The sequence below is a fragment of the Cataglyphis hispanica genome, chromosome 11 (assembly GCF_021464435.1).
Source record: "Cataglyphis hispanica isolate Lineage 1 chromosome 11, ULB_Chis1_1.0, whole genome shotgun sequence".
NCBI classification, from domain to species: domain Eukaryota; kingdom Metazoa; phylum Arthropoda; class Insecta; order Hymenoptera; family Formicidae; genus Cataglyphis; species Cataglyphis hispanica.
The window spans coordinates 4,723,620-4,744,928 of record NC_065964.1 but is presented as its reverse complement, the minus strand read 5'-3'; the positions used below and the strand labels follow the sequence as shown (position 1 = coordinate 4,744,928).

The 21,309-nt window shown below is 31.9% G+C and overlaps 3 protein-coding genes across 10 annotated transcripts; 2 read left to right on the top strand and 1 right to left on the bottom strand.

The window, feature by feature from the left end:
• Positions 1-33: 33 nt before the first annotated feature.
• LOC126852862 (MICOS complex subunit MIC27) lies at positions 34-3,362 on the top strand. 3 transcript variants are annotated; one of them, XM_050598116.1, is made up of 6 exons: positions 34-327; positions 1,248-1,426; positions 1,581-1,720; positions 1,807-2,040; positions 2,268-2,443; positions 3,205-3,362. In XM_050598116.1, exons 1-6 carry the CDS (start codon positions 187-189, stop codon positions 3,241-3,243), a joined length of 909 nt encoding a protein of 302 aa, XP_050454073.1. In that variant the 5' UTR covers positions 34-186; the 3' UTR covers positions 3,244-3,362. The 3 variants fall into 3 exon arrangements, with proteins under 3 accessions (XP_050454073.1, XP_050454072.1, XP_050454071.1); XM_050598115.1 differs by lacking the exon at positions 34-327 and adding an exon at positions 909-1,140; XM_050598114.1 differs by lacking the exon at positions 34-327 and adding an exon at positions 920-978.
• Positions 3,286-10,401, top strand: LOC126852861 (regulator of G-protein signaling 7). Of its 6 annotated transcripts, none has more exons than XR_007687883.1 (13): positions 3,286-3,415; positions 3,542-5,472; positions 5,939-6,035; positions 6,238-6,288; positions 6,381-6,536; positions 6,817-7,040; positions 7,118-7,344; positions 7,607-7,720; positions 7,815-7,940; positions 8,086-8,272; positions 8,581-8,673; positions 8,827-8,994; positions 9,445-9,580. XR_007687883.1 is itself a non-coding variant. In XM_050598111.1 (11 exons), exons 1-11 carry the CDS (start codon positions 5,245-5,247, stop codon positions 8,890-8,892), a joined length of 1,569 nt encoding a protein of 522 aa, XP_050454068.1. In that variant the 5' UTR covers positions 3,495-5,244; the 3' UTR covers positions 8,893-9,405. The 6 variants fall into 6 exon arrangements, 2 of the variants coding, with proteins under 2 accessions (XP_050454068.1, XP_050454069.1); XR_007687882.1 differs by having other exon boundaries at positions 3,321-3,415; positions 3,513-5,472; XR_007687881.1 differs by lacking the exon at positions 3,286-3,415 and having other exon boundaries at positions 3,495-4,352; positions 5,238-5,472.
• LOC126852859 (monocarboxylate transporter 5-like) lies at positions 9,628-21,264 on the bottom strand. The gene is made up of 5 exons (XM_050598106.1): positions 20,631-21,264; positions 14,875-15,149; positions 14,376-14,502; positions 13,910-14,089; positions 9,628-12,818 (listed from the first exon to the last, which is right to left on the bottom strand). Exons 1-5 carry the CDS (start codon positions 20,657-20,659, stop codon positions 11,561-11,563), a joined length of 1,869 nt encoding a protein of 622 aa, XP_050454063.1. The 5' UTR covers positions 20,660-21,264; the 3' UTR covers positions 9,628-11,560.
• Between the last annotated feature and the right edge of the window lie 45 nt (positions 21,265-21,309).

Below are 21,309 nucleotides of genomic sequence, written 5' to 3'. Positions count from 1 at the left end.
TGATCGAAAAAACAGTCTGAATTAAGCGTAATTTGTATAATTAAAAAGTAAAAGGCAAGAGGGTATACAAAATTTTAATATACAGATGACATAATGCAAACAATCGACGCGACATTTGACTTTCAGCATTTCATCGAGTTTCATGTCTCAAATAATTGAGATTTTATATTTCTGAAAAATACGGATATGAATAATGTTGTACACAAAATTTTGGAATCTACTGTCGGAAATGTGTTCGGTAGAGATATAACTTGTCGAGAACCCGTGCACCGTTGCGACGATTATCAACCCGGTACTTTGGTAGAGCTGGGCAGAACTGGTATTAAAGTATGAATTAGAATAACGGAAAGGATTTTTCTTAGATTCAAGAATTGTCAAATCGAATGTAAATTTATATAACTTTTAAAATTTTTGCTTAATGTGTGATTTGAAATAAAAATATACTTTTATGAATTATCTTATTTATAAACATGTGACTTTCGATTAATATATATATATATATATATATATATATATATATATATGTAAGGGATTAATGTCTTTTTTGATAATTCTTTATATTTCGAAATTTTTAGTTATCAATAATTTTCATAATTCTGCGATACGGTTAGTTTGACAAAAAGAAAATCATACTTTTTTTGTTTTTTTTATTTGTAAAATGTTTGCAGATAACGGATCCTTTTTCGCGCGGTAGTTTTTAAAATATTTTTTATCTTTGAGAAATATATACATATTTTTATGACACAAGGCAGATATATTTCTAAAAAGTAAGTATAAAATAATATTATTCAGAGTGAATTCTGAAATCAATTTCTTTTATATATATATATATATATATATATATATATATATATATATATATATATATATATATATAAAATAGTATACGCAATAAAATTCTATTGTACTATCAGAATTATTGAGTGTTGGATGCTGAGTGATGTCGGATATATGACTGCATCTCAATATATTGCGTTTGTGAGTTATCTTATATTTGTCTGCCTTTTCTGCTAATATGTTGAATTGCAAAATTGGTTAAGTTTATGAAAATTCATGAATTTTTGCACAATGTATTACAACGAGGCGTAAAAAATGGAATAGATAATTCATATAAGAAATTTTCGCGCTCGAGAAATAATGGTAATTATGTAACTGTACAAATCATCGAGATATCTTATATCGCGCACATGCATATATATTTAATATAATATATTAAATATAAGCCACTTTGATATTTGTATGTCAAGTTTTTCAAGAAAATTTTGATGCCGTGCGGGTTATGTGCGATACCTGTGGTACAATCAGCAAATCCATCAGAAAGCAAAATGTCACCTTACAATAGCGAGCCAGGAATCAAGAAACTAATTCGACCATCCGATCTACCAATTTATCCCTTTGAAGACGATTACTCTAAACAGAGCCCATGGTAAAGCACAAGTAATTCCAACACACATAGTTATTATATTTGCACAGGCAAGAGACTTACAATTAAGAAAGATTTTAATTTTATGATAAAACAAATGTTTTACTTGTATTGTCTTTTTATATTGTATAAACTGTATCATAATATTATATAACAGCATAGATTGTGCACCATCTGGACCATTGGAACGGAACATATCCAAAATTCGTAAGTCTGTTCAAACGGTTGTGTCAGAGTATCAGCATTATTCTGATGTGATCTCTGATACCGTTGACACTAGTGTGGAGCACAGCAGATGTTAGTATCAAGATGCATACATTTAAAACATATGTTATATAGAATTATTTGTTATTTATAACTAACATAGTATTATTTCTTTATAGCTCTTTTGGATTATCTTCGTGCGGAAAGTAATGTTATGCCACGAATGGGTGCCATTGCTATTGGTGGATTGGCTGGATTAGTGCTTGGACTTCGAGGACGTACATTTAAGCGATTGGTATACTGTAGTACAGGTGCTCTCGCAACGGCAGCTATATGTTATCCTAAAAAGGCGGGAGAGGGACTTAACTCGGCAAAACACTATATAAGTGTCGGCTACAATTTTGTTTACGGTGGTAATAAAAACATTACAATATTTTTAATAGATTATTTTTGAATGAACAAGAAATACATACATTATATAAGATCATCAATTTTCAAAGAATCAAAGGAGAAACATATAAAACATTTTGCACACAAAATGACCGAATCATAATAAATTATAATGACTGTCGATAAAAAAAAAAATGATTTGTAAAAACAGATGTATCGACGGTTTATATTTTATTATAAATAATTTCAGTCAAGCCGGGTGACAACCGACAGCTGGAAATCACAATGCCGGAGTTGCCAAAATTCAAAATACCGGCATCTTTTTCAGAATTTGTAGATTTAACAATTGTCACAGGTTCAGCAGTGGCTACCACTGTTGGTAGTTTTGCACAGAACGCATATACATCTTTAAGTAGTAACAAGGAGGTATGATGCAACAAAGAAATTTCCATATTGCATCGTCCCTCCCTTACACCTTAATTACCTGATGTAATTCTTATCCTTGAAAATGTTATAGAAAATTTCTGTTAAAATCTGCTTCATTTTCAATTGCTAATCATTAAAATACTATCGATCCCGCGAAATCTTGGTTTAAGAAATACCTAGATTTTTTATTTGAATTTTTATTTAAAACAATCTTTTAATACATTTAGATTTATCAGAATTCAATCGCAGCATTGTTCAAGTTTAATACAATATATCAATTTCTCCCTGATAAAAAATTTAAAGTTATTTTTTATTAATGAAATAAAATGGGAGATAAGAGTATATTGTCAGACAATGCTGATGTATCATCAAATATTATTATAAGTACTTTCTTTTAAAAAAATTGCTATTATTAGCATTTGCAAGTCTCGAGCAAGATAAAGCAAAAGATGTCCACCATGTAACATATTATAACACCAAGGAACTCTCTGAATCGATAGTTGAAACATCATCTGCACCTTTGGTAAATCACAATACTGATGCATGAAGAGGTTGACTCTGTTAAAAGCAAATGTAGTGTGTCTGTTCCAATTTCTGTCCTTATTTTTACAATTTACTAAATAATTTAATTTATTTGTTTTTGTATAATAATCTTGCTTGTTCCAGTGTGTCTTAATTAATGCATATACTTATGGATTATTATATTATATATTATATTGAACATGAATGTTATATTTATCTTGTGCCGTTCCGTGTTTCAGAAAGATCAATCGACGGCTAAATTAGATAAACGAGATTAAGGATCGATAATAATAATGGAATATAGTAAAAAATGTACAAACGTTTTGTCAGAAACGTTTTTCGAGAAGAAAGAAATTATGAATTATTTGCTGCTAATAAATTGTGCATCTTAATATGAGATATTGTATTTAATCTTTTGCGTATGTGGGGGAAAGTAAAATCTTTGTCAATGTAGGTACTGCATCCCTTAATTAAATGTAGATAAAAATTATTCCATTGAAAAAGTTATTAATTATTGCTCTTGTTTTATGTATATTTTTATTTTTAGAGTATAATAATATGAATTTCTTTGAATAGAGAAGGTAAAACTCGAGAACTTCAACAGGTCGCGTAATATTAGAAGAGTGCTTTGTTTCGGCGCAGCCGCGTCTTTTTATTTATCGATTCTGTTACCCGCCATCGCTCGACGATAGGATTTCGATCTTCATCTTCGGCTTTCGATAACACTAAGCGACATTCGAAACCTGCGCACTTGCAGCCTCAACATGAGGCTCTGTCAATTTAACGTGCGCACCTCTTAGGAAACACAAACCGCTGCGTAAATCGTGAAGGCGCGCGCACGCTTCCACCCCCAGCTATCTTGACCTGATCTTCACTCGGGTCAACACGCGAGCCATCGGGAGGTGCGAGTGTGCACATCGAATAGTAAATGTGACTGCTCTTTTGTGTTGTCATTCTCCGAGTATCCGGACGATCGTTTCGCGCCCGTTCCTCGTCCTCGCGTCATCTTTTCTCCAAGTGCAAACAGAGATGAATTTGGACGTTTGGAAAACACTCGGTTAAAGAGAGTATAGGAGATTTTGTGATTCCTAAATGCAACTATGAAGATAGTTTGCTATTCTCCGAGAAGAATGCTTGTGTTGTGACGCATGGTGGAAGGATTGCACGCGTGACACTTCCAAGTTGGATGCTGTAAACTCGCTAATACTGTCATCGATCATCATTGTACTCATCGAGAAGAGGACGAATTTCGACAGAGAAGCACATTGCGCGAATTTACAGCGCTTATGCATACAATGGGGATCGCATCGATAAATCTCGCGCTAGACAGCGCGTGAATTTCGCGCGATTTGAGAACGGATCGGTGGGTCAAGGTGTTACAATTGAGGTAGGTCTGTATTTAGAAGCGGAGTATCGATTTCTCGGATGTTTTTATTTTATTAATAATTGCGATTTATAACGATGAGAGCGTCAGAGTGCGGAATTGGTGCGTAATTTAGCTTTTTTGTTTTTCCTTTGTATCTTTATTCAATGCTATCCAAGATTGACTGATGAGAGACAATATCCTACCGCTATCCCCCTTCCGAGCGGACAGAAAGACAAGTATTCATGGAGAAGGGGTAGCTAGAAAGGATAAATATAGAATATCATCTCGTATGTCAATTTTGGCCAACATTGAGTGGCAACTTAAAAATTGCCGACTCTTCGATATTTTTATTTAAAAAAATTGCTTCTTTAAATTAAAGTCGAGAAATATATATAAATAAAAAATAATTTGTTAAGGCTCTGGAACACATTTTCTGTATCATAATTGTATAAATAATTAGCCGTCAGATCGATGTTGCAAAAACTTTGCTCACGCGAGAAAAATTGCGCAAAGGTATCGAGATCTATATCTTAAGAAAACTGCGGTATTTTGCATTATTATCCGCTAAACATAGTGTGCGATAATATAAGGCCATGTTTGATGTATAATGTTAATTTCAAATATAAATACTCTTAGTTATTAAATTTGCAAGAGAAAATAAAAAGAAATACGTCAGATTTAATGTAAAATGATATATTTCAATAAGTTAATTTAGAATCTTTTTTTTTTTTTTAATTTATTCTGAATTTTATTTTTACGTAAAATCGAACTTGATCGATTACTACATCGATGATTACGCTTTAATTAATGATATTTTATTTGCTTTATATTGAAACGCTGTGTTTTTCTTCCTTTCTCTCTTTCATCTCTTTATATTCAATTGTATGGGAACGTTGTATCTCGTAGGGTGGATATGGTAACTATGAACTCCGAAAAATCGGCTTGCCGCCGAAAACCAGTGGAGAAGGGTAGCAGCAGTAGCAGTAGCGGCAAAAAGACATCCGAGCATGTCGAAAAATCGGATAAAAAGAATGAGGACGTTCGTATGAACGAGTCTCCGGATTTATCGCCCAACACCCCCACCTACAACGTCACTGCCTCTTGCGCCGAAGACACCCCTAATTACCTTGTCTACAAGAAGGTAACAGCATGTATATAGAATGTACTATAAATATATAGTAGCTAGATGCAAGAGATAAATAAGAAAGTAAATTCAAAGAATTTAATATCAAAAGACGATAAAAAAAAACTTCATCAAGCGGAATTTCTCTTTAATCTTAACGTGATATAGATTTATTCTTTAGGAATAGGCTTAATTAATTTCTATAATTTTAAGATTATTCCAAATTATTTTTATCTGATATATTGTTTTATTCATTCATACTTTTTAATATTACTGTTTTAAGATGAGAATTTTTCGATTTTTAAAACATAATATAATAATATTGTTTTTATATTATTATTTGATTAAAAAATCTCATCAATAAAATATAAAAAATATTTGTTGTTTCAACAAATTATCAAGTATTTGTTATTTTATATAAAATAATATTTTATACACATACATGCAATTTATACACATTTTATACACATACAATTCTTTCTAGATGGAGTCGATTGTGGAAAAAATGTTAGACGAATTTACTGGTGTCCCTGTGAAGACAGTCAAGACTTTTATGACAAAGACACCTTCTGTTTTCACAGGTGAAAATAGAAACGATTATGTTTTATAATTTATAAATATAATTTTTTAAGTAGTATATAAATATGTAGAAAATGTATATATAAAAAGGGATATATATGAAAATAATATTTTCTCATACAAATCTTTAATGGCACAAATTGAAGCCGAAAGAATCTTTTAATGAATAAGATTAAACAAATTATATATTTGGGGTTATTTCAGGTACAGATCTTATAGCATGGATGATGAAAAACATGGATATAGATGATCAAGGTAAAACTATTTGCTAAATCTTAGCCTATTTGTGATTTATAGGAAATATAATTTAAAATATATAATAATGATTCGCGTATGTTAACTCACAGAAGCTCTTCACGTGGCTCATCTTATGGCATCCCACGGATATTTCTTTCCTATCGACGACCACTGCCTTACCGTAAAGAATGATAATACATTCTACAGGTTTCAAACGCCCTATTTTTGGCCATCAAATTGTTGGGAACCTGAAAACACTGATTATGGTATAAAAACATTAATATTATTGTTAAAGAGTATAATTTATCTGTTATTTGATCATATATCGTACACGCAAGTAATTCTCCACTAGCAATGGAAATGAGTTTCAAAACATAGTATAGTTATTGTACATTATTGATGTTACTATTTTATATTTGTATCTATTTCTCTTCTTGTATGTATATATATATATATATATATATATATATATATATATATATATATTATTAGTTTAGTGTTGTATTTTGATACATTCGTTGATGCATACTATGTTAATTGTTACAGCTGTCTATTTATGCAAAAGGACAATGCAGAACAAAACGCGATTGGAGTTGGCGGACTATGAGGCGGAGAACTTAGCTAGATTACAAAAGATGTTTTCGCGAAAGTGGGAATTTATTTTTATGCAAGCAGAAGCGCAGAGTAAAGTTGACAAGAAGAGGGACAAATTAGAAAGAAAGGTCTTGGATAGCCAAGAAAGAGCCTTCTGGGATGTACATCGGCCATTGGTAATTCTTATTTGTATATTTTGAACTGTGGATAAATTACGATTTTTAACATTTCTATATCAAATTACATTTTACAGCCTGGATGTGTAAATACTACAGAACTGGATATTAAGAAGGCTTGTCGCAGTTATAAATCTGTTGTACAACCAAGTAAGCATTTGCAACTGGGCATTGCAGGTGGCAAAATATCGCCGTCTACGGAATCGAATGCAACATCATCGATAGAATTTTTGCAGAGGCAAATTGAGACTCTGAAAGACAGACTAGACAGAACGGTCATCAAAGTTTCGAAAGTTGCAGAAGCGTACGTCGATAAGAATTATCTAATTTAATAAAGTAAATCAAAAGACTTCTTTTTTCTTTTTTAATGATATATTTATGTGTATTAATGTTTATCAAAATTAAATCAAATTTTAATTCTATTGTTTTCTAAGAAAGAGAAAGTAAAAGAGATTTTTTTCTTGCATTTTATTTGTATCTTTTAATGATGCAATATTATATTTATTTAAGCTTTGTTAAACACATATGTGCACTTATAGGCTAATCAATACATATGATATTTTTAGTTTGATCGGATACTTTGAGCAGTACATGGAATACGATCCCTTTTTCACTCAACCCGAGTTAACAAATCCATGGATATCTGATAGTCCGGAAATGTGGGAGCAGGAAAAATTAGCGTACATATATTATCATGATGTAGAAAAAGAAATTTTTTGTATTCGAATTTCTATAAAATGATATATGTATATGTTTATTTTTTTGGATATGTAGGAAAGAAATATCTACAAGAAGAGTAAAGAGATGGGCGTTCAGTCTTCAAGAACTCCTGCGAGATCCTGTCGGTAGAGAACAATTTATACGCTTTTTAGATAAAGAATTTAGCGGCGAGAATCTCAAGTACGTATATTAATCCCCGCGTGCGTTTTTTCGTCATCTCTAAACATCATTATTTCATTTCGAGAAATTTATGCTATCTACGTTCATTCATTCAACGAATATTGAATTTGCATCAGGGAGACGAGATCATTTATGATATGTGCAGATTTTGGGAGACCGTTCAAGAATTGAAAACTTTACCACAGAAAGATGTCCAGACTAAAGTCGAAGAAATATGGCACGAATTTTTGGACACGGACGCCAGTTGTCCAATCAATGTCGATTCTCGGTCTTACGAAATAACAAAAAAGAATCTCGAAAAAGCGGATCAATGGTGTTTCGATGTTGCTGCGGTATGAATTTAATTCTATTATTTCATATATAGAGAAATGAGAAGAGGCGAAACATGTTTAAGAGATCGAAATTTAGAAAAATTGTTAGACATATATCTTTATTTATCTATAAAATAAGATGTAGAATTATTTGAAACAAATTGTTTAAGATAAATGTTAGATGATTATAATCAGTTTTTGGCGAATTAATTATGAAAATTGCAATTGAACAATAACTTTTTATATTTAATTTCAAGTAGACTATTTGAGTAAATAGAATTTATCTAAGTTATTTTATATATAATTTCTGCTATATTATTATTTTTTAGGCACATGTATATCATCTGATGAAGAGCGATAGTTACTCGAGATATTTACGTTCGGAAATGTATAAAGACTTTCTTAACGGATCCAAGAAAAAGGTTGGTTGCATAGTTTTCCTTTGGTTGAGATGATTTTGAAGTTCCTTTATGTTGAGATGATTTGGAATTTATTATTATTTAAATAATAACAATATAATTATTATTTAAATAATAATAAAGTTAACAAAAGCTACTTTATTTTTTACATTTCAGACTTCCGTGAAAGGCATTCGTTCCATTGTTTCCTTCACAGGAAGAAGAGACACTACAACTTCGTAATCTGCCAATATTTCTTACGCTTGGTACATAATCTCTACTTGCCAATTTGTTTTTTCTTTGTCTCCATTAAACATTGCACAAAATTAACGAGGAGATTTTGAGGTTTGAAAAGTGCTTTCTATTTAAAACATTATCAAAAAGTCATATGCTTGCCACATTCATTATACAACAAAAGGAATTGACTACAAATCAATTCTTGTATTTGTCCAATATTTTGCATCGATTGTTTATAATATTCATCTAATTGTGATCTTGTTATCGATTTCAAATAATTTTGACATGATGATTTTGAATTTATATTTAAAACATTTAAATATTTAACATTAAGGAGAGAAAACATCCAAAATATGGCATGCAATCAAATTTTTACTACAAAAACATTTCAAGTTTACAAAATATTGCTGTTTGTGGGAAGCATATCTTTTGTTATATATATATGTATATATATATATATATATATATATATGTATATATATATATACATATATATATATATATATATATATATATATATATATATATAGTTTGTTATTTACTTATCCCACATTACAGCATATATACTTTTGAGCAATTTAAAAAAGTACATAATGCATGTAAATAAAGCTGAAGTAAAGAACTAGGAATGTTAGAAAAATACATATAGTATTAATTAATTGTACAATTAGTATAGTCGGAGGGGATATGTATTATCTTCAACAAATCAAACAAGAGAGAATTGAGCAAAAGACACGCACATACATGTACAGAAATATATTTTGCATACATGGCTTTACAGTTCTACATAATTAATCTCAGCATTGCCGAAATTTTGAAGAAGATTATTTATAAGAAATATTTCATTCCATTGTTCTCATTCTTAGTTTTCTTCGAGTCGCTATATTCGCATTCGATATACGCAAAACTTGTGTCAGAAAAGTCTTAAAACTAAGTGGATTACAATAAAACTAAATTAGAAAGAAAAGGTATTTATTACTTATTAAATTCTCTTCTTTCTCTTTCTCTTTGTTATTTTTTTCTTTATCTCATTTAACATATTTTCTTGTCTCTCTTGCATTGACATCTTTTATAGAAATAATTACAGGCTTTTTTATTTTTAACTATTATTTTTGCCTCAATACTTTTCAATTAATCTACATTAACGTTAATCTATATACGCGAATAAAAATCATCATCGCTGATTGAAATACACAAGTGATAGATATATTTGCAAAGTAAATGTGTTTTGTCGTTAAGAAAAAAAAGAATATTAAAAAAAAATTTATTCCTGTCAAAAGTTAGCATTCTTTATACTATTTTTCTATACTAGTCACTATTGTAATAGAAGTTACGTTACACTATACATTCAGCATTTTTTTGCTGAAATTTTCAATTCCTTGTCATTTCAGGAACACTGATGGATTGTAATATGAAAAAATATTTGTTAGATGCAGAATGGATCTGGATATTATATTAAGTAAAGGATGTCTAGAAATCATAGAATGAAAAATGTTTCACAGATTTCAAGTTATATTTAAAGCTTTTAAAGTCCAATTAATGAAGTCTTTGCCACAGATAAGATCTTTGTGAAGAAAAAAGAAGAGAAAGTATTTCAGTCTATCTATTTAGGTATTAAACCATATATAAGTTATGTTATGGCCCCACATAGTCTATAACTACATTAGTTATGGTTGTATTATATTGTTAGGTATATATCTTAACTATTCAACGTTTAGTATAATCGAATATTCATATGATTTATAATTGACAGTTGTCTGACTAAATGTTATCGCGGTTTAAACTACTAGAAACTTTCCTGATCGCTTTGGCACGAAGTTGTCTAACGAAGAACTCTTACAACATATATACATATGTTTCTATCTACGCCAACTCCTGATATGTTTCGTATCTCTTCATTCTAAAATAAATTTATAGATAATTCAGTTAATGATATTATTTTGTTACTGGCAGTACATTACTTTCAACAATACTAAACTTATGTAAGGCTATAAATGGTCAAACAACAATTGCTTGATGTATATGTAGAAGAGGCTTGTAGAAACCAGAAGATGTGAAAAGAAGAGATACATGTATACTCTAAAAGATTTTAGAGCATCTCTACATATTGTAATTTTATATATCATGCCAATTTAATAATCGCGATTTTTTGGAAAAATAGAATAATATTTAATATAAAAATATATCATTCTTTTAGAGATAAAATTTATTTTATTTCGAGCAACATATAATTGAATAGAATATAAAAATTGTGTCTGCACAATTTTTAGCAGTTTGTAGTTATTCAGTTTATGCAAGCCTTCATTACATTAGTTTTCATCAAATAATCTTAAGTAATAATGGCATGAATCGCACTATATTTGTGGTGATAAATATCTATTGTGCAAATAATTATATACACATGAAAGGGGAGATTCATCAATATCAAACTTAATACGTCATATGAGAATTTTTCCAAAGATTCTCCTCATAGAATATATATTGCAAGAAATATATATATCAAATTTGCTAGATGCAACGAATTCAAACATTCGTTGTTTCATGTATCTAAGAATTTCTTTCAGACTATTAAATTCTAAAAAGATTCTCGTGTGATTGTAGTCGAAAAAAGTTTTTTATGATACGTTCGCTTATTTCGACTCATCAAGACCTTGATCGAAACATCGGTAAAACTTTACATTGCTTCTAGATCCTTTTTACTATTTCTCTTAATGATCGGTACCGCTGCCCAGAGCGCGGTGCCCAGAATCAAGATGATTCCGAAGGCTAGAAAGATGGGTTTATACGAGAGCACATTCTCGAAGATAACTCCGCAAACGGGCGGCCCGACGAGTTGCAGAACACCATTAACGAACAACGATATTCCATAAGACGAGCTGAGCTTCTCGGTTCCCAACATATCCGCCAGAATTACCGTCGTGATACCGATATACATGCCCGAAGATAGGCCGAAGAGACCGCAGAAGAAGGATAGCATGCCATAACTCGTCGCCATAGGTAGCAACGCTAGGGCGATACCGCTGGTGCCAAGTCCGCCCACGAAGTAATAATATTTCGGGACAAAGTCGATGTCGGACAGAGACGCACCGCTGATCCTGCCAACTAGATCCAACGCCGAAACTATCGACAGGAGCAGAGCCGATGAATGCTTGTCGAAACCTTCGGCGATCGCATAAGACGGCAACAATATCATAAAATTTGTATTACTAATGGCCGATGTGGTGTTGGAGATTAGAATCACCAAATAAATAGGATCCTTCAGCACGCTTAGGTCGAAAAAACGCATCTTCTCGGACTTATCGAGCTTCTCCATCGATGTTTTCGCGGATTTTGAGTGCGCATCATCCTGTTTAGATTCTTCCGCACATTTCTTATTATCATTATCCTTAGAATTGTCCGTGATTTTCGAAGAATCGAATTGCAGTTTGCAGTCTTCGACAATAGCGCTGTCTCGTCGCGGTAAATTCTGCGTATCATCCAAACCGTCCTTATCTTTCTTCGTGAGACTCGGACAGGTTGTCAAGCAAATTTCGTTCGCAATATTCTCTTGCGAAATCTCATTCCGCGTTCGAGAAATCATATCCTCATTAGAGACATCGGATCGTAATCTAAGAATTGTGTTGGTTCTCCGATCGTTCTTCTCAGAATCATACGACGCTTTTTCATTAGGTGACTCCAGCACCACATTATGCGAAAGATCCGAGAGCTTCTCATTATTGTAAGCAATTTGAAGATTCGAATCATATTTTAAATCATTTCTTGTTTTTTCAGCCAGCATTTGTTTTCCATCGATAGATTCATCGAGAGTCAGTGCTTCATTATCAATGCCTTCGTCTAGATATATGATTTTCATATGCTGTTCAACTGGATGGTAAAGCAAGCCGCAGACTAGCGTGTTCAACGTTATTCCGCCCATAATGAGTACCGCTCCTCTGAAATATGACAAGAAAGACCTAATTTAAGTAAGATATATACTTACTTAAGAAATGCTGCATTTTAATTAAAAATTTATATTAATTATTTGATGTGACTAAAAAGTGAAAATTATAACAGAAAAATTATCGTACAAATAATTCTTCTGTTATAATTTTCACTTTTTAGTTACATCAAATAATTAATATAAATTTTTAACGGTTTAAAAAAAATAGTTTATTTACAATTGTCATTTAAAATGTCTAATTTTTATTTTTATTAATATTATTTTACAATATAAAAATGACCAAATTATATATGATATACAATCGTATAATATACAATCGTATATTTATTTTTAAATTTTTATTTTATGCTTTGATTACTTTTTCTTCAATAGTGAATAAAAAAATAAAAAAAAAATTCTGTTAGTGCCATTATACTCTGAGATATTATTTATGCAGTTACATTTGCAATATTTCAAAGAATATATGTATCATATTAAAAAAGATAGAATTTATCTTATGTATTCTCTGTAAAATCGATAATTAAGAAGATTTTGTCTCACACACGCATTTACATAAATAACTTATTTATTTATTATACGATAATTTACTGATGTGAAAATATTTATAGCTGGAAAGCAAAAGCAATTCAGTTTAAGATTATAATATTTATATCGTAATATTATGTGTGAATATCTAGTCTAGCATGCAACTTTTATCGTTCGTATTAAACGCGTAGAAAATAGCAAAAATTAAAAATTTCAGATTGAGGCTCCAAATTGCGAGACCTTTCTTGAAACGAAGATTTCGGCGAAGATTTGTGAAAAATTTTTGTGCTTGCTTCCCAAGCCGCTTCGGCGTATGTATTCTCGAACCGCTTCAAAGCACGTCTACTTTCCGCCCCATCGAAAGCAGTTGGAATTGTGCATAAAGTCTTTTGTGTGTGTGGGAGCGTAGAATAGATATCTTGTTCTCGAACCAGGGCGGAGAGGAACACATCTGAATAATTCACATTTATCCTTCTAATATTTATTGCCCCTTTATATCTTTATTCTTAAATAATTATTATCGAGAGTATATTTAATTTTCTTTTTCCAGTAAATTACCTGTATCCGAAGCAGTCCAGCAGATATTGCAGTAACGGCGGTAGTACTATAGTGCCAATCGCGCTGCCGGAAATGCATAAACCGTTCGCTAAACCTCGTAGTCTCTCGAAGTACTGCGTGACGATATAAACCGTCGGTGGAAATGATAATCCAGCACCGATCCCGACCATAAGTCCATAACTGCATATAGAAAGATTGTTAAGTCTCTGTGAAAAATGCTATGAAATGGAAACTCTAAATTCTTATCATTCAGAAAAAGGTTTTATGCAGCACTTTATATTATCTATGCACTTAAATCGCGGAGACCTTAAATCATCTTGATTTCTTTTCTCAATACTCGACCATGTTAATATTAAAACAATATTAAAACAAACAATCTTAATATTAAAACTAGAACCGTTAATAGCTACGTGTGTTTGTTTATTCACTTGTCGTGTCTTCAAACGTCAATCAAATAGCATCATACCTGACGTAAAGATAAGTAACCGAATTGGCAAAGTAGCTCAGCATCATCCCGCTGGCCGCGAAGGTGCCCCCGATGAGAGTCACAGTTCTATAAGAATACTTGGTCGACAAAATACTAGATAAAGGGCCTGCAAAAAACATTTTACATTTTATACTTTTGTGCGAAATATGCATTATATAATATTTATTTCTATCTCGATAGCGATAATTTTATTTAATAATTTAATTCTGTAAATTTTCCTTTTAATAATTAGAAGCTTATCGAGAAAAATAATACAATTTATAATTAGAGATTATAAAATATTCATTAAATGATAAAAATGTACTATTAAAATATTAATCTAATAAATTTTTTTAGGTTGCTATAAAAAATTATTCGATACATCGAACACTGCAAATCGGAATACAATCGACTTATATGCTCTCTTAGAAGAAAAAAAATTAAAACTTCAAGAGGACTTTAATTGATGATTAAGATATCCTTTCGGAGCTATATTTACCTAACGAACTGTACAGAAAGTAACATAACGCCGGCATCCAGGAGGCCGCCGTGGAGGATGCTTTGAAGACATGTAGAAACTCGACAAAGAGCACGCCGAAAGATTTGACGGTACCCGGGATAAGGAAGTTGACGAGGAGGGCGGAAAACAGCACCACCCAACCCCATCCACCGTCCGGCGGGATCATTTTCGTTTTTCTCGCCTTTTTTCTTGTCGACATGCTTTTTTCTACCGTGATGCAATGAGGCTGCGTGTAAGTTCCCTGCAATTCTCGACTGCGAACATTTGAAGGATCGCGTCGTTACGCGTGGATTATAATAGACACTTTCTGCGCGAAGGTAAGATTAGTATTATTGTCGGCATTAAAAGGATAGATTCAGCATCGGCGATATCCTTGACGCGCGATTACGCTGTTTCATAACGACGCGATAGAGAAATCGACGACGTTCAACGGATTTTACGGGATTATCCTATTATCTTTGCACGAAACGCCAATTTCGTGAAAAAGTTTCATTCATTTTTTTCTTCTCATATTTTTCTAGTGTTCTTTTATCACAAAATTAATGTTGTGATGTTTGAGTTGCGGAATGAGAGGTAAATTTTCTTGGCGCGTTTGTTTGCACTATCACAGATCTTTTTTTTTCCGAAGGATTTTTCTTTTCACACTCGGTTGCGTACAACCGATAATTTTACGCGTTCACCTGCGCACGCACCGGGAATACGCACGTGCAATTTTCATTGGAATACGCGTTCATTGGAATTGTAACGTAAAACGTATCCCATTACCATTCATGATCGCGTACTCGCAAGCGTTGGGGAAAAACTATCGTCTGTACCTACGTGCGACGAGTTCGAAGTATTATTTGCAATTTGTTCTCTCCTAATTATAAACGCGAGGAATATATATAGTTGAGAAACTATTTCAGTAGCGTATGAAAGAGAGAGTATATTTAAGATTTTCATAATAATATCACGATTGCTTATACATCACGGAACACTGCACACATCGGAAACTACAGGATGAAAGTCGTTAAACAAGATTCTCATAAGACTACTGTATCTATCCTTCGTTTTAATAGAAAACAAGCATCATGTTAGCTTTTACCTTGGAAGAGACCTCGGAATTAAAAGTTGAAGTTTAAAATATGTTAAATAACGAAAAATAAACCGTTCGGAATTAAAAGAGTAAGAGAACTGGATCTCCTTATCGAATTGTTTTTTTTTATATCATAAATCAAATAGCAATTCTAATTCTTTCTTATCCTCTTTTAAAATGGAGCGTCCTCATTGCAGCGTTTAACGTGTCGATGCAGGCATGAAAATATAGTAAACGATAAAAATAAAATACTTAGCGTTTCTTACATTGACGTCTCGACTCGATTTGTGTCGACTTGATCTTTGTCGTATTAATTAGCATCTCGATGACGAGCAAATTATGTTCTGTCGCGAATCGGTCGCATTCATGAGCCAACCCGTTCCTGACGGATGCTCGGTGTGTTACTCACCACGCGATCCGACAATCACGTGGCGCGCGGCTATTAATTTAGAATTACGTGGCTAATATGATAATTATGCAGCTTTTAGATTTTTGTCACGTCTTATATCTGCCCATTAATTTTGTCGAGAGTGCCTGTAAATGTAACTGTAAATACTGGAAGTTTGACAGGGAGATCTAATAGGATTTCACCAAAAAACACTAATTAATGACAGTGTGTGCGGATTCGCCACCCGACCCACAATACCATTTTTCCAATAATATTGTATTCACTGCAAATATTTTCCTTTCTCTTTCATTTCATAATTATTTCTATCAAATATGTTAATTTTTAATCCAAATTTTAAGAACTTTATAAACTATAATTTTGACTAACAATACGAATTAATGTCGGAGGAATTTTTGCTAGAATTCTATTACTCTTTCGTCAAGTTTCTATTAAACTTCCGCTAAACTCGTTAAATTTTGATAAATTATAAATTTAGAGCAGATCGTTGAATGTTCGTTAGATTTCTCAATATTTTATTAAAAATGTAGAATATGTATCACAAGATGTTTTCAGTTTTCTATATATTACTAAGATGATAACAAAACTGAGTTTGTTTTACGAGCAGGCTGACAATTGCTTTTAGATATAACTTCCTTGCTACACCAACAAATCTGCTTAGTTATAAATACTAAATTTATGTAGAAAATTATAGTTTTGTTAACTTAAAAATTCCATTTTTTCCGTAATTACTAAGATAATAAGAAAACTGAGTTTGTTTTACAAGCAAACTTGTGACAAGTGTTTTCAGATATAACTTGCTGCGCCAACAAATCTGCTGACAATTATAAATACTAAATTTATGTAGCAAACTATAGCTTTGGCTCAACTATAACGCTGACTCAATAATTTCATTTTTTTCATGATTGCAATTGAATAGCTAAAAGCTTGTAAATTTTTTCAAAAATACGTATTAAAATATTTCAATAAAATTTAAAAATATTTAATGATGTATCTTTTTAAGTTTTTTTAACGAGGAGATAATCTCACAATCTCGGCGCCGCGAGGGTCATCTGCATTTGCATCTTTTATTCCGAGATGAGGCGTCAGTAGTACGACGCAACGAACGGTGAGAAAAGTCCCGTAATCGGCCACACGGTTACACGGCTAACACTATGCAACAAGTAGACACATGGCTCGCAAGCACCACGCCTAGATACTATGAATGATTCTATTTACTACGGATGCGTAAAAAGCTTGAACGCACCGTTCGACAACAAAGTGCGTGGGCTGATCGGCCTTGCGATTGATCGCTCAAATTCAAAGATTCTTCCCGTATTTTTCTCGGTATTCTCATCAGCGATGAACAAGGTCCACGAGTTACATAATGGCCTGCCAAATAAGGTACGAATCAACCCAAAATTTTTTGAATTTTTACTTTAAATAACATTTTAGATATCAAAATTAAAATGGCGGATCCTTTTGTTTATATATCGTTAATAAAAGAAAATTAATAATTTTGTGTATACATAGAGAGTGACGGATTATGCAAAATATTTTTTTTAAATACATATTGCAAAGTGAAAAAAAATACCGGTTTTACTAATACAAAGGCCGGAAGTTTAAAGGTGAAGGTCATTACATGTATTAGAGATTAATGTCGCAAAGAGATTATGTCAAGTACATTATTTCGCAAAGTGAATAAAAATTATCGGTTCTGTTAATATATTCTTAAAACCGGAAGTTTAAATGTGAATGTATCATTACATACATTACATTCAGAGATTAATGTCGCCATGAAATTATGTCAAATGTATAGTTGGAAAACTTGTGAAGAATCTTTCCGAATGTTCCAATCGAGTATCAATACTATATATATATATCACTTAATCAAATTAACTGGAAAGCATTTAATCACTATACTATTAAAAAAAAAGAAAAAAAGGTCTACTAAATCGGAACTCGCTAATTAATTTTTTGTTTTGCTTGCGTGTAATTTGTTTGTTAAGCAAATTAGTTAGATCAAATATTAGTAGCCTTGGATAATATTTATTCAAGTTTTAAATCGATAATGAGAAACTTCAATAATGAAGAACTATTCAAAACTATGTCGAGTATTTGGTTCTGTCATATACTTTATCATTGCATGTTTAATAAGAGACGTTAATAAAAAACTGATAATTTCTATTTATAAAAAGTAATATAAAAAGATTATATATAGAGGGATTAGAGTTTGCATAACAATTATAAACATATTTTTTTAATTATTTTTATTGCAAATTACTATGGAAAATTATTAATAAAAGATTTCAAGTATAGAATATTTTTTTATGTTTATAAAGATGATATTTATTTATGTATTCATTATAAAATTTATATATTATTGAAAAGTTGTGTTTATTTATGACGCATTACGTTCTATTCTGTATGTGTATGTTGTGCATATTAGATTTTATAATAAGGAAAGTTACAAGCTTTTCTTATGTAAATAGTTGCAAGGAAAATATTATTTAACAAGTAAATTGCTTATTTAGCAATAAACAGTGATTATTACAGCACAGTAAAAAATTCTCTCAAGATACTTTATATTGTGTATAACTCAGTATTCATTCACAGGAAAAATATACCGTTAATTTAATGATGACATTAAATAATTTAACATTTAAATTTTATTTGGTATCATTTTACGAGTTTCAGAAGTATAAATATTGAACCAAGCATCTATATACTTACTGTGAATTTAAGACTCTCTGTCATCGTAGCGTACGTAACATAGCGTGGGCAATAACTAACAACTCATTAATGTTCAAACGCCTTGCAACATTACGATAAATATAATATTCGTAAATAAAATCTGAAAGGTGAAACATGGTTCGATACGAAGATAACGAATAGATGTGAAATACACACACATAGCGGAGAATGTTAACCGGTATCTATTCCTTATAAACGATCACGATTGCACATCTCATTTATTCTTCCTGCTTTGTTGTTGATTGGAGAAAAAATAACGAGAGACGAATTTTCAGACTATTCTCATTTTGAGAAAAATCGATATAATTATATAAACTTTATTTATATAACAGCTAAGCATACAAAGATATAAAGAACTGCGTGACATTTCGATTCTAAATAATTGTTGTTTTTGGCAAAGTTTAAAGATGTATGCTACATGTTATTCGCGATGCACTTAAATAAAGCTATTAATTGGTTTCGCAGCATTACTACAAACCAAATAGTTTGCTCTTCTTCTTTCTCGCGTTTTTTTGCTTTAACTTTTGCAATTCTTTTGCAATGTTGCAATTGCGGAGAGAATTAGCTAAACTAAAATTTAAGCAATGGTTCAGATAATTTCTTCGAAAGTTCCTTTCGTTACAACAATATATGTCATCTGTATAAAATATAACACATACATTTATGAATATATATGTTTCTGTCTAGATTCCACAAATCAAGCAAATACAAGATTGCATGACATAAGGAGAGACACGCGATACATAAGATTACTATGCTCTAATGATACTAGTCAACAAATCTAACATCCTCTTTTTGTGCCTTCTTTTTTCAATCAAATTTATCTAGCATAATCTTTCTCATCATATCTTAGTATGTTGAGAAAGATTATGTTAGATGAATTTAAGATTATCATATCTTAGTATGTTAATCTTTTCTTGGAAGCTTGGTTCTCTTAATCTAAGTCTGCTAATAAAAATATTTTATGATCTTAGAACATTTTCAAAATAACTACACGAAAAAAAGCAGATGTGTGTTTTAGAAAATATATATTAAATTATACTCTTTCTATCTCAATTAAACAATATTTAATTGGCAGAAAAGAAAAAATCGATTTATATAATACTTTGTTTAAGTAAAATAAGTCAAAACAATGAATATCAGATATGGAGAAATATGATAATCCATAAAAAAAAGAAATAGATGATTTCTTTTTAATTTTAATTAATTTTTATTTTTGTGCTTTATAATGTGAGTTTAAATCATTGAAATAATTCTCAAGATTAATAATTGATATATATTTCAGATTCTACATTGAAACAATCTTGTGAAGAGTCAAGAGTCAAATTCAATATAGACAATCCAGTAGCACGAGAATCTAAAGGTCCAGGATTTCTTAACAATTAATCAAATCAATTTGATATTAACGATATTTTATAGAGAAGAAATATATAAAAAACTCACAATCTAAAAGTGATTGATCAACAATGATTCGACCAACCAGCTTTCCTCCGAAGACAATAACAATAATTGCGCACTGACCTGGTAGACATTTCCTCTCGTTTCGGCATCTCTTCTTGTCGCGCGGTGGTGCAGGAAGGAGGAAGGTGGCGGTAAGCTCAATCACCCGCGAAGGTGTTCGTTTTCTCTTTCTCTGTTTCTTTCTTTGGCAGGAGGGCAACGGGAAGCAGGATGCTCACCGGACGTTCGCTATCATCCTGTGTCTTCGACTAGACTGCACACTGGCACTGGAGAACCCGTTCCTCTCCCTCTTCTTTTTTCCTCAGCTCTTCTCGAACCGGCGCAAGAACACCCGAAGGCTGCCCTCGAGTTTTATCGTACCAAAACGGTCACCGCGCCTCGCCATTATAAGACCGGTGTGTGCACCACGTACGGTGCGTACGTAAGAATTGTTTTCTTCGAGTTGACTGCTTGGTGGACTGGCTGGCTAGCTAGCTGACTGACTAGCTGGCTGGTTGGTTGGCTGGCAATGCCGACTTTTAACTCAACTACCACACAGAGGTGCTCCCGGTATACCGCGGAGAGAGTACAAGGTGGAGACAGGTCGAGTAGCGTGATCCAGCGCGCGATCACCGAGAGGGTGGGAGATTTCTTCCGCTGCACGCACAACCACCGCTTGCTCGGCTCCCACCATCGCGCTACGCGGTACCTGCTAACTTCCAAAGAACATTAGATCACAAATTACTTTATGCACAGAATA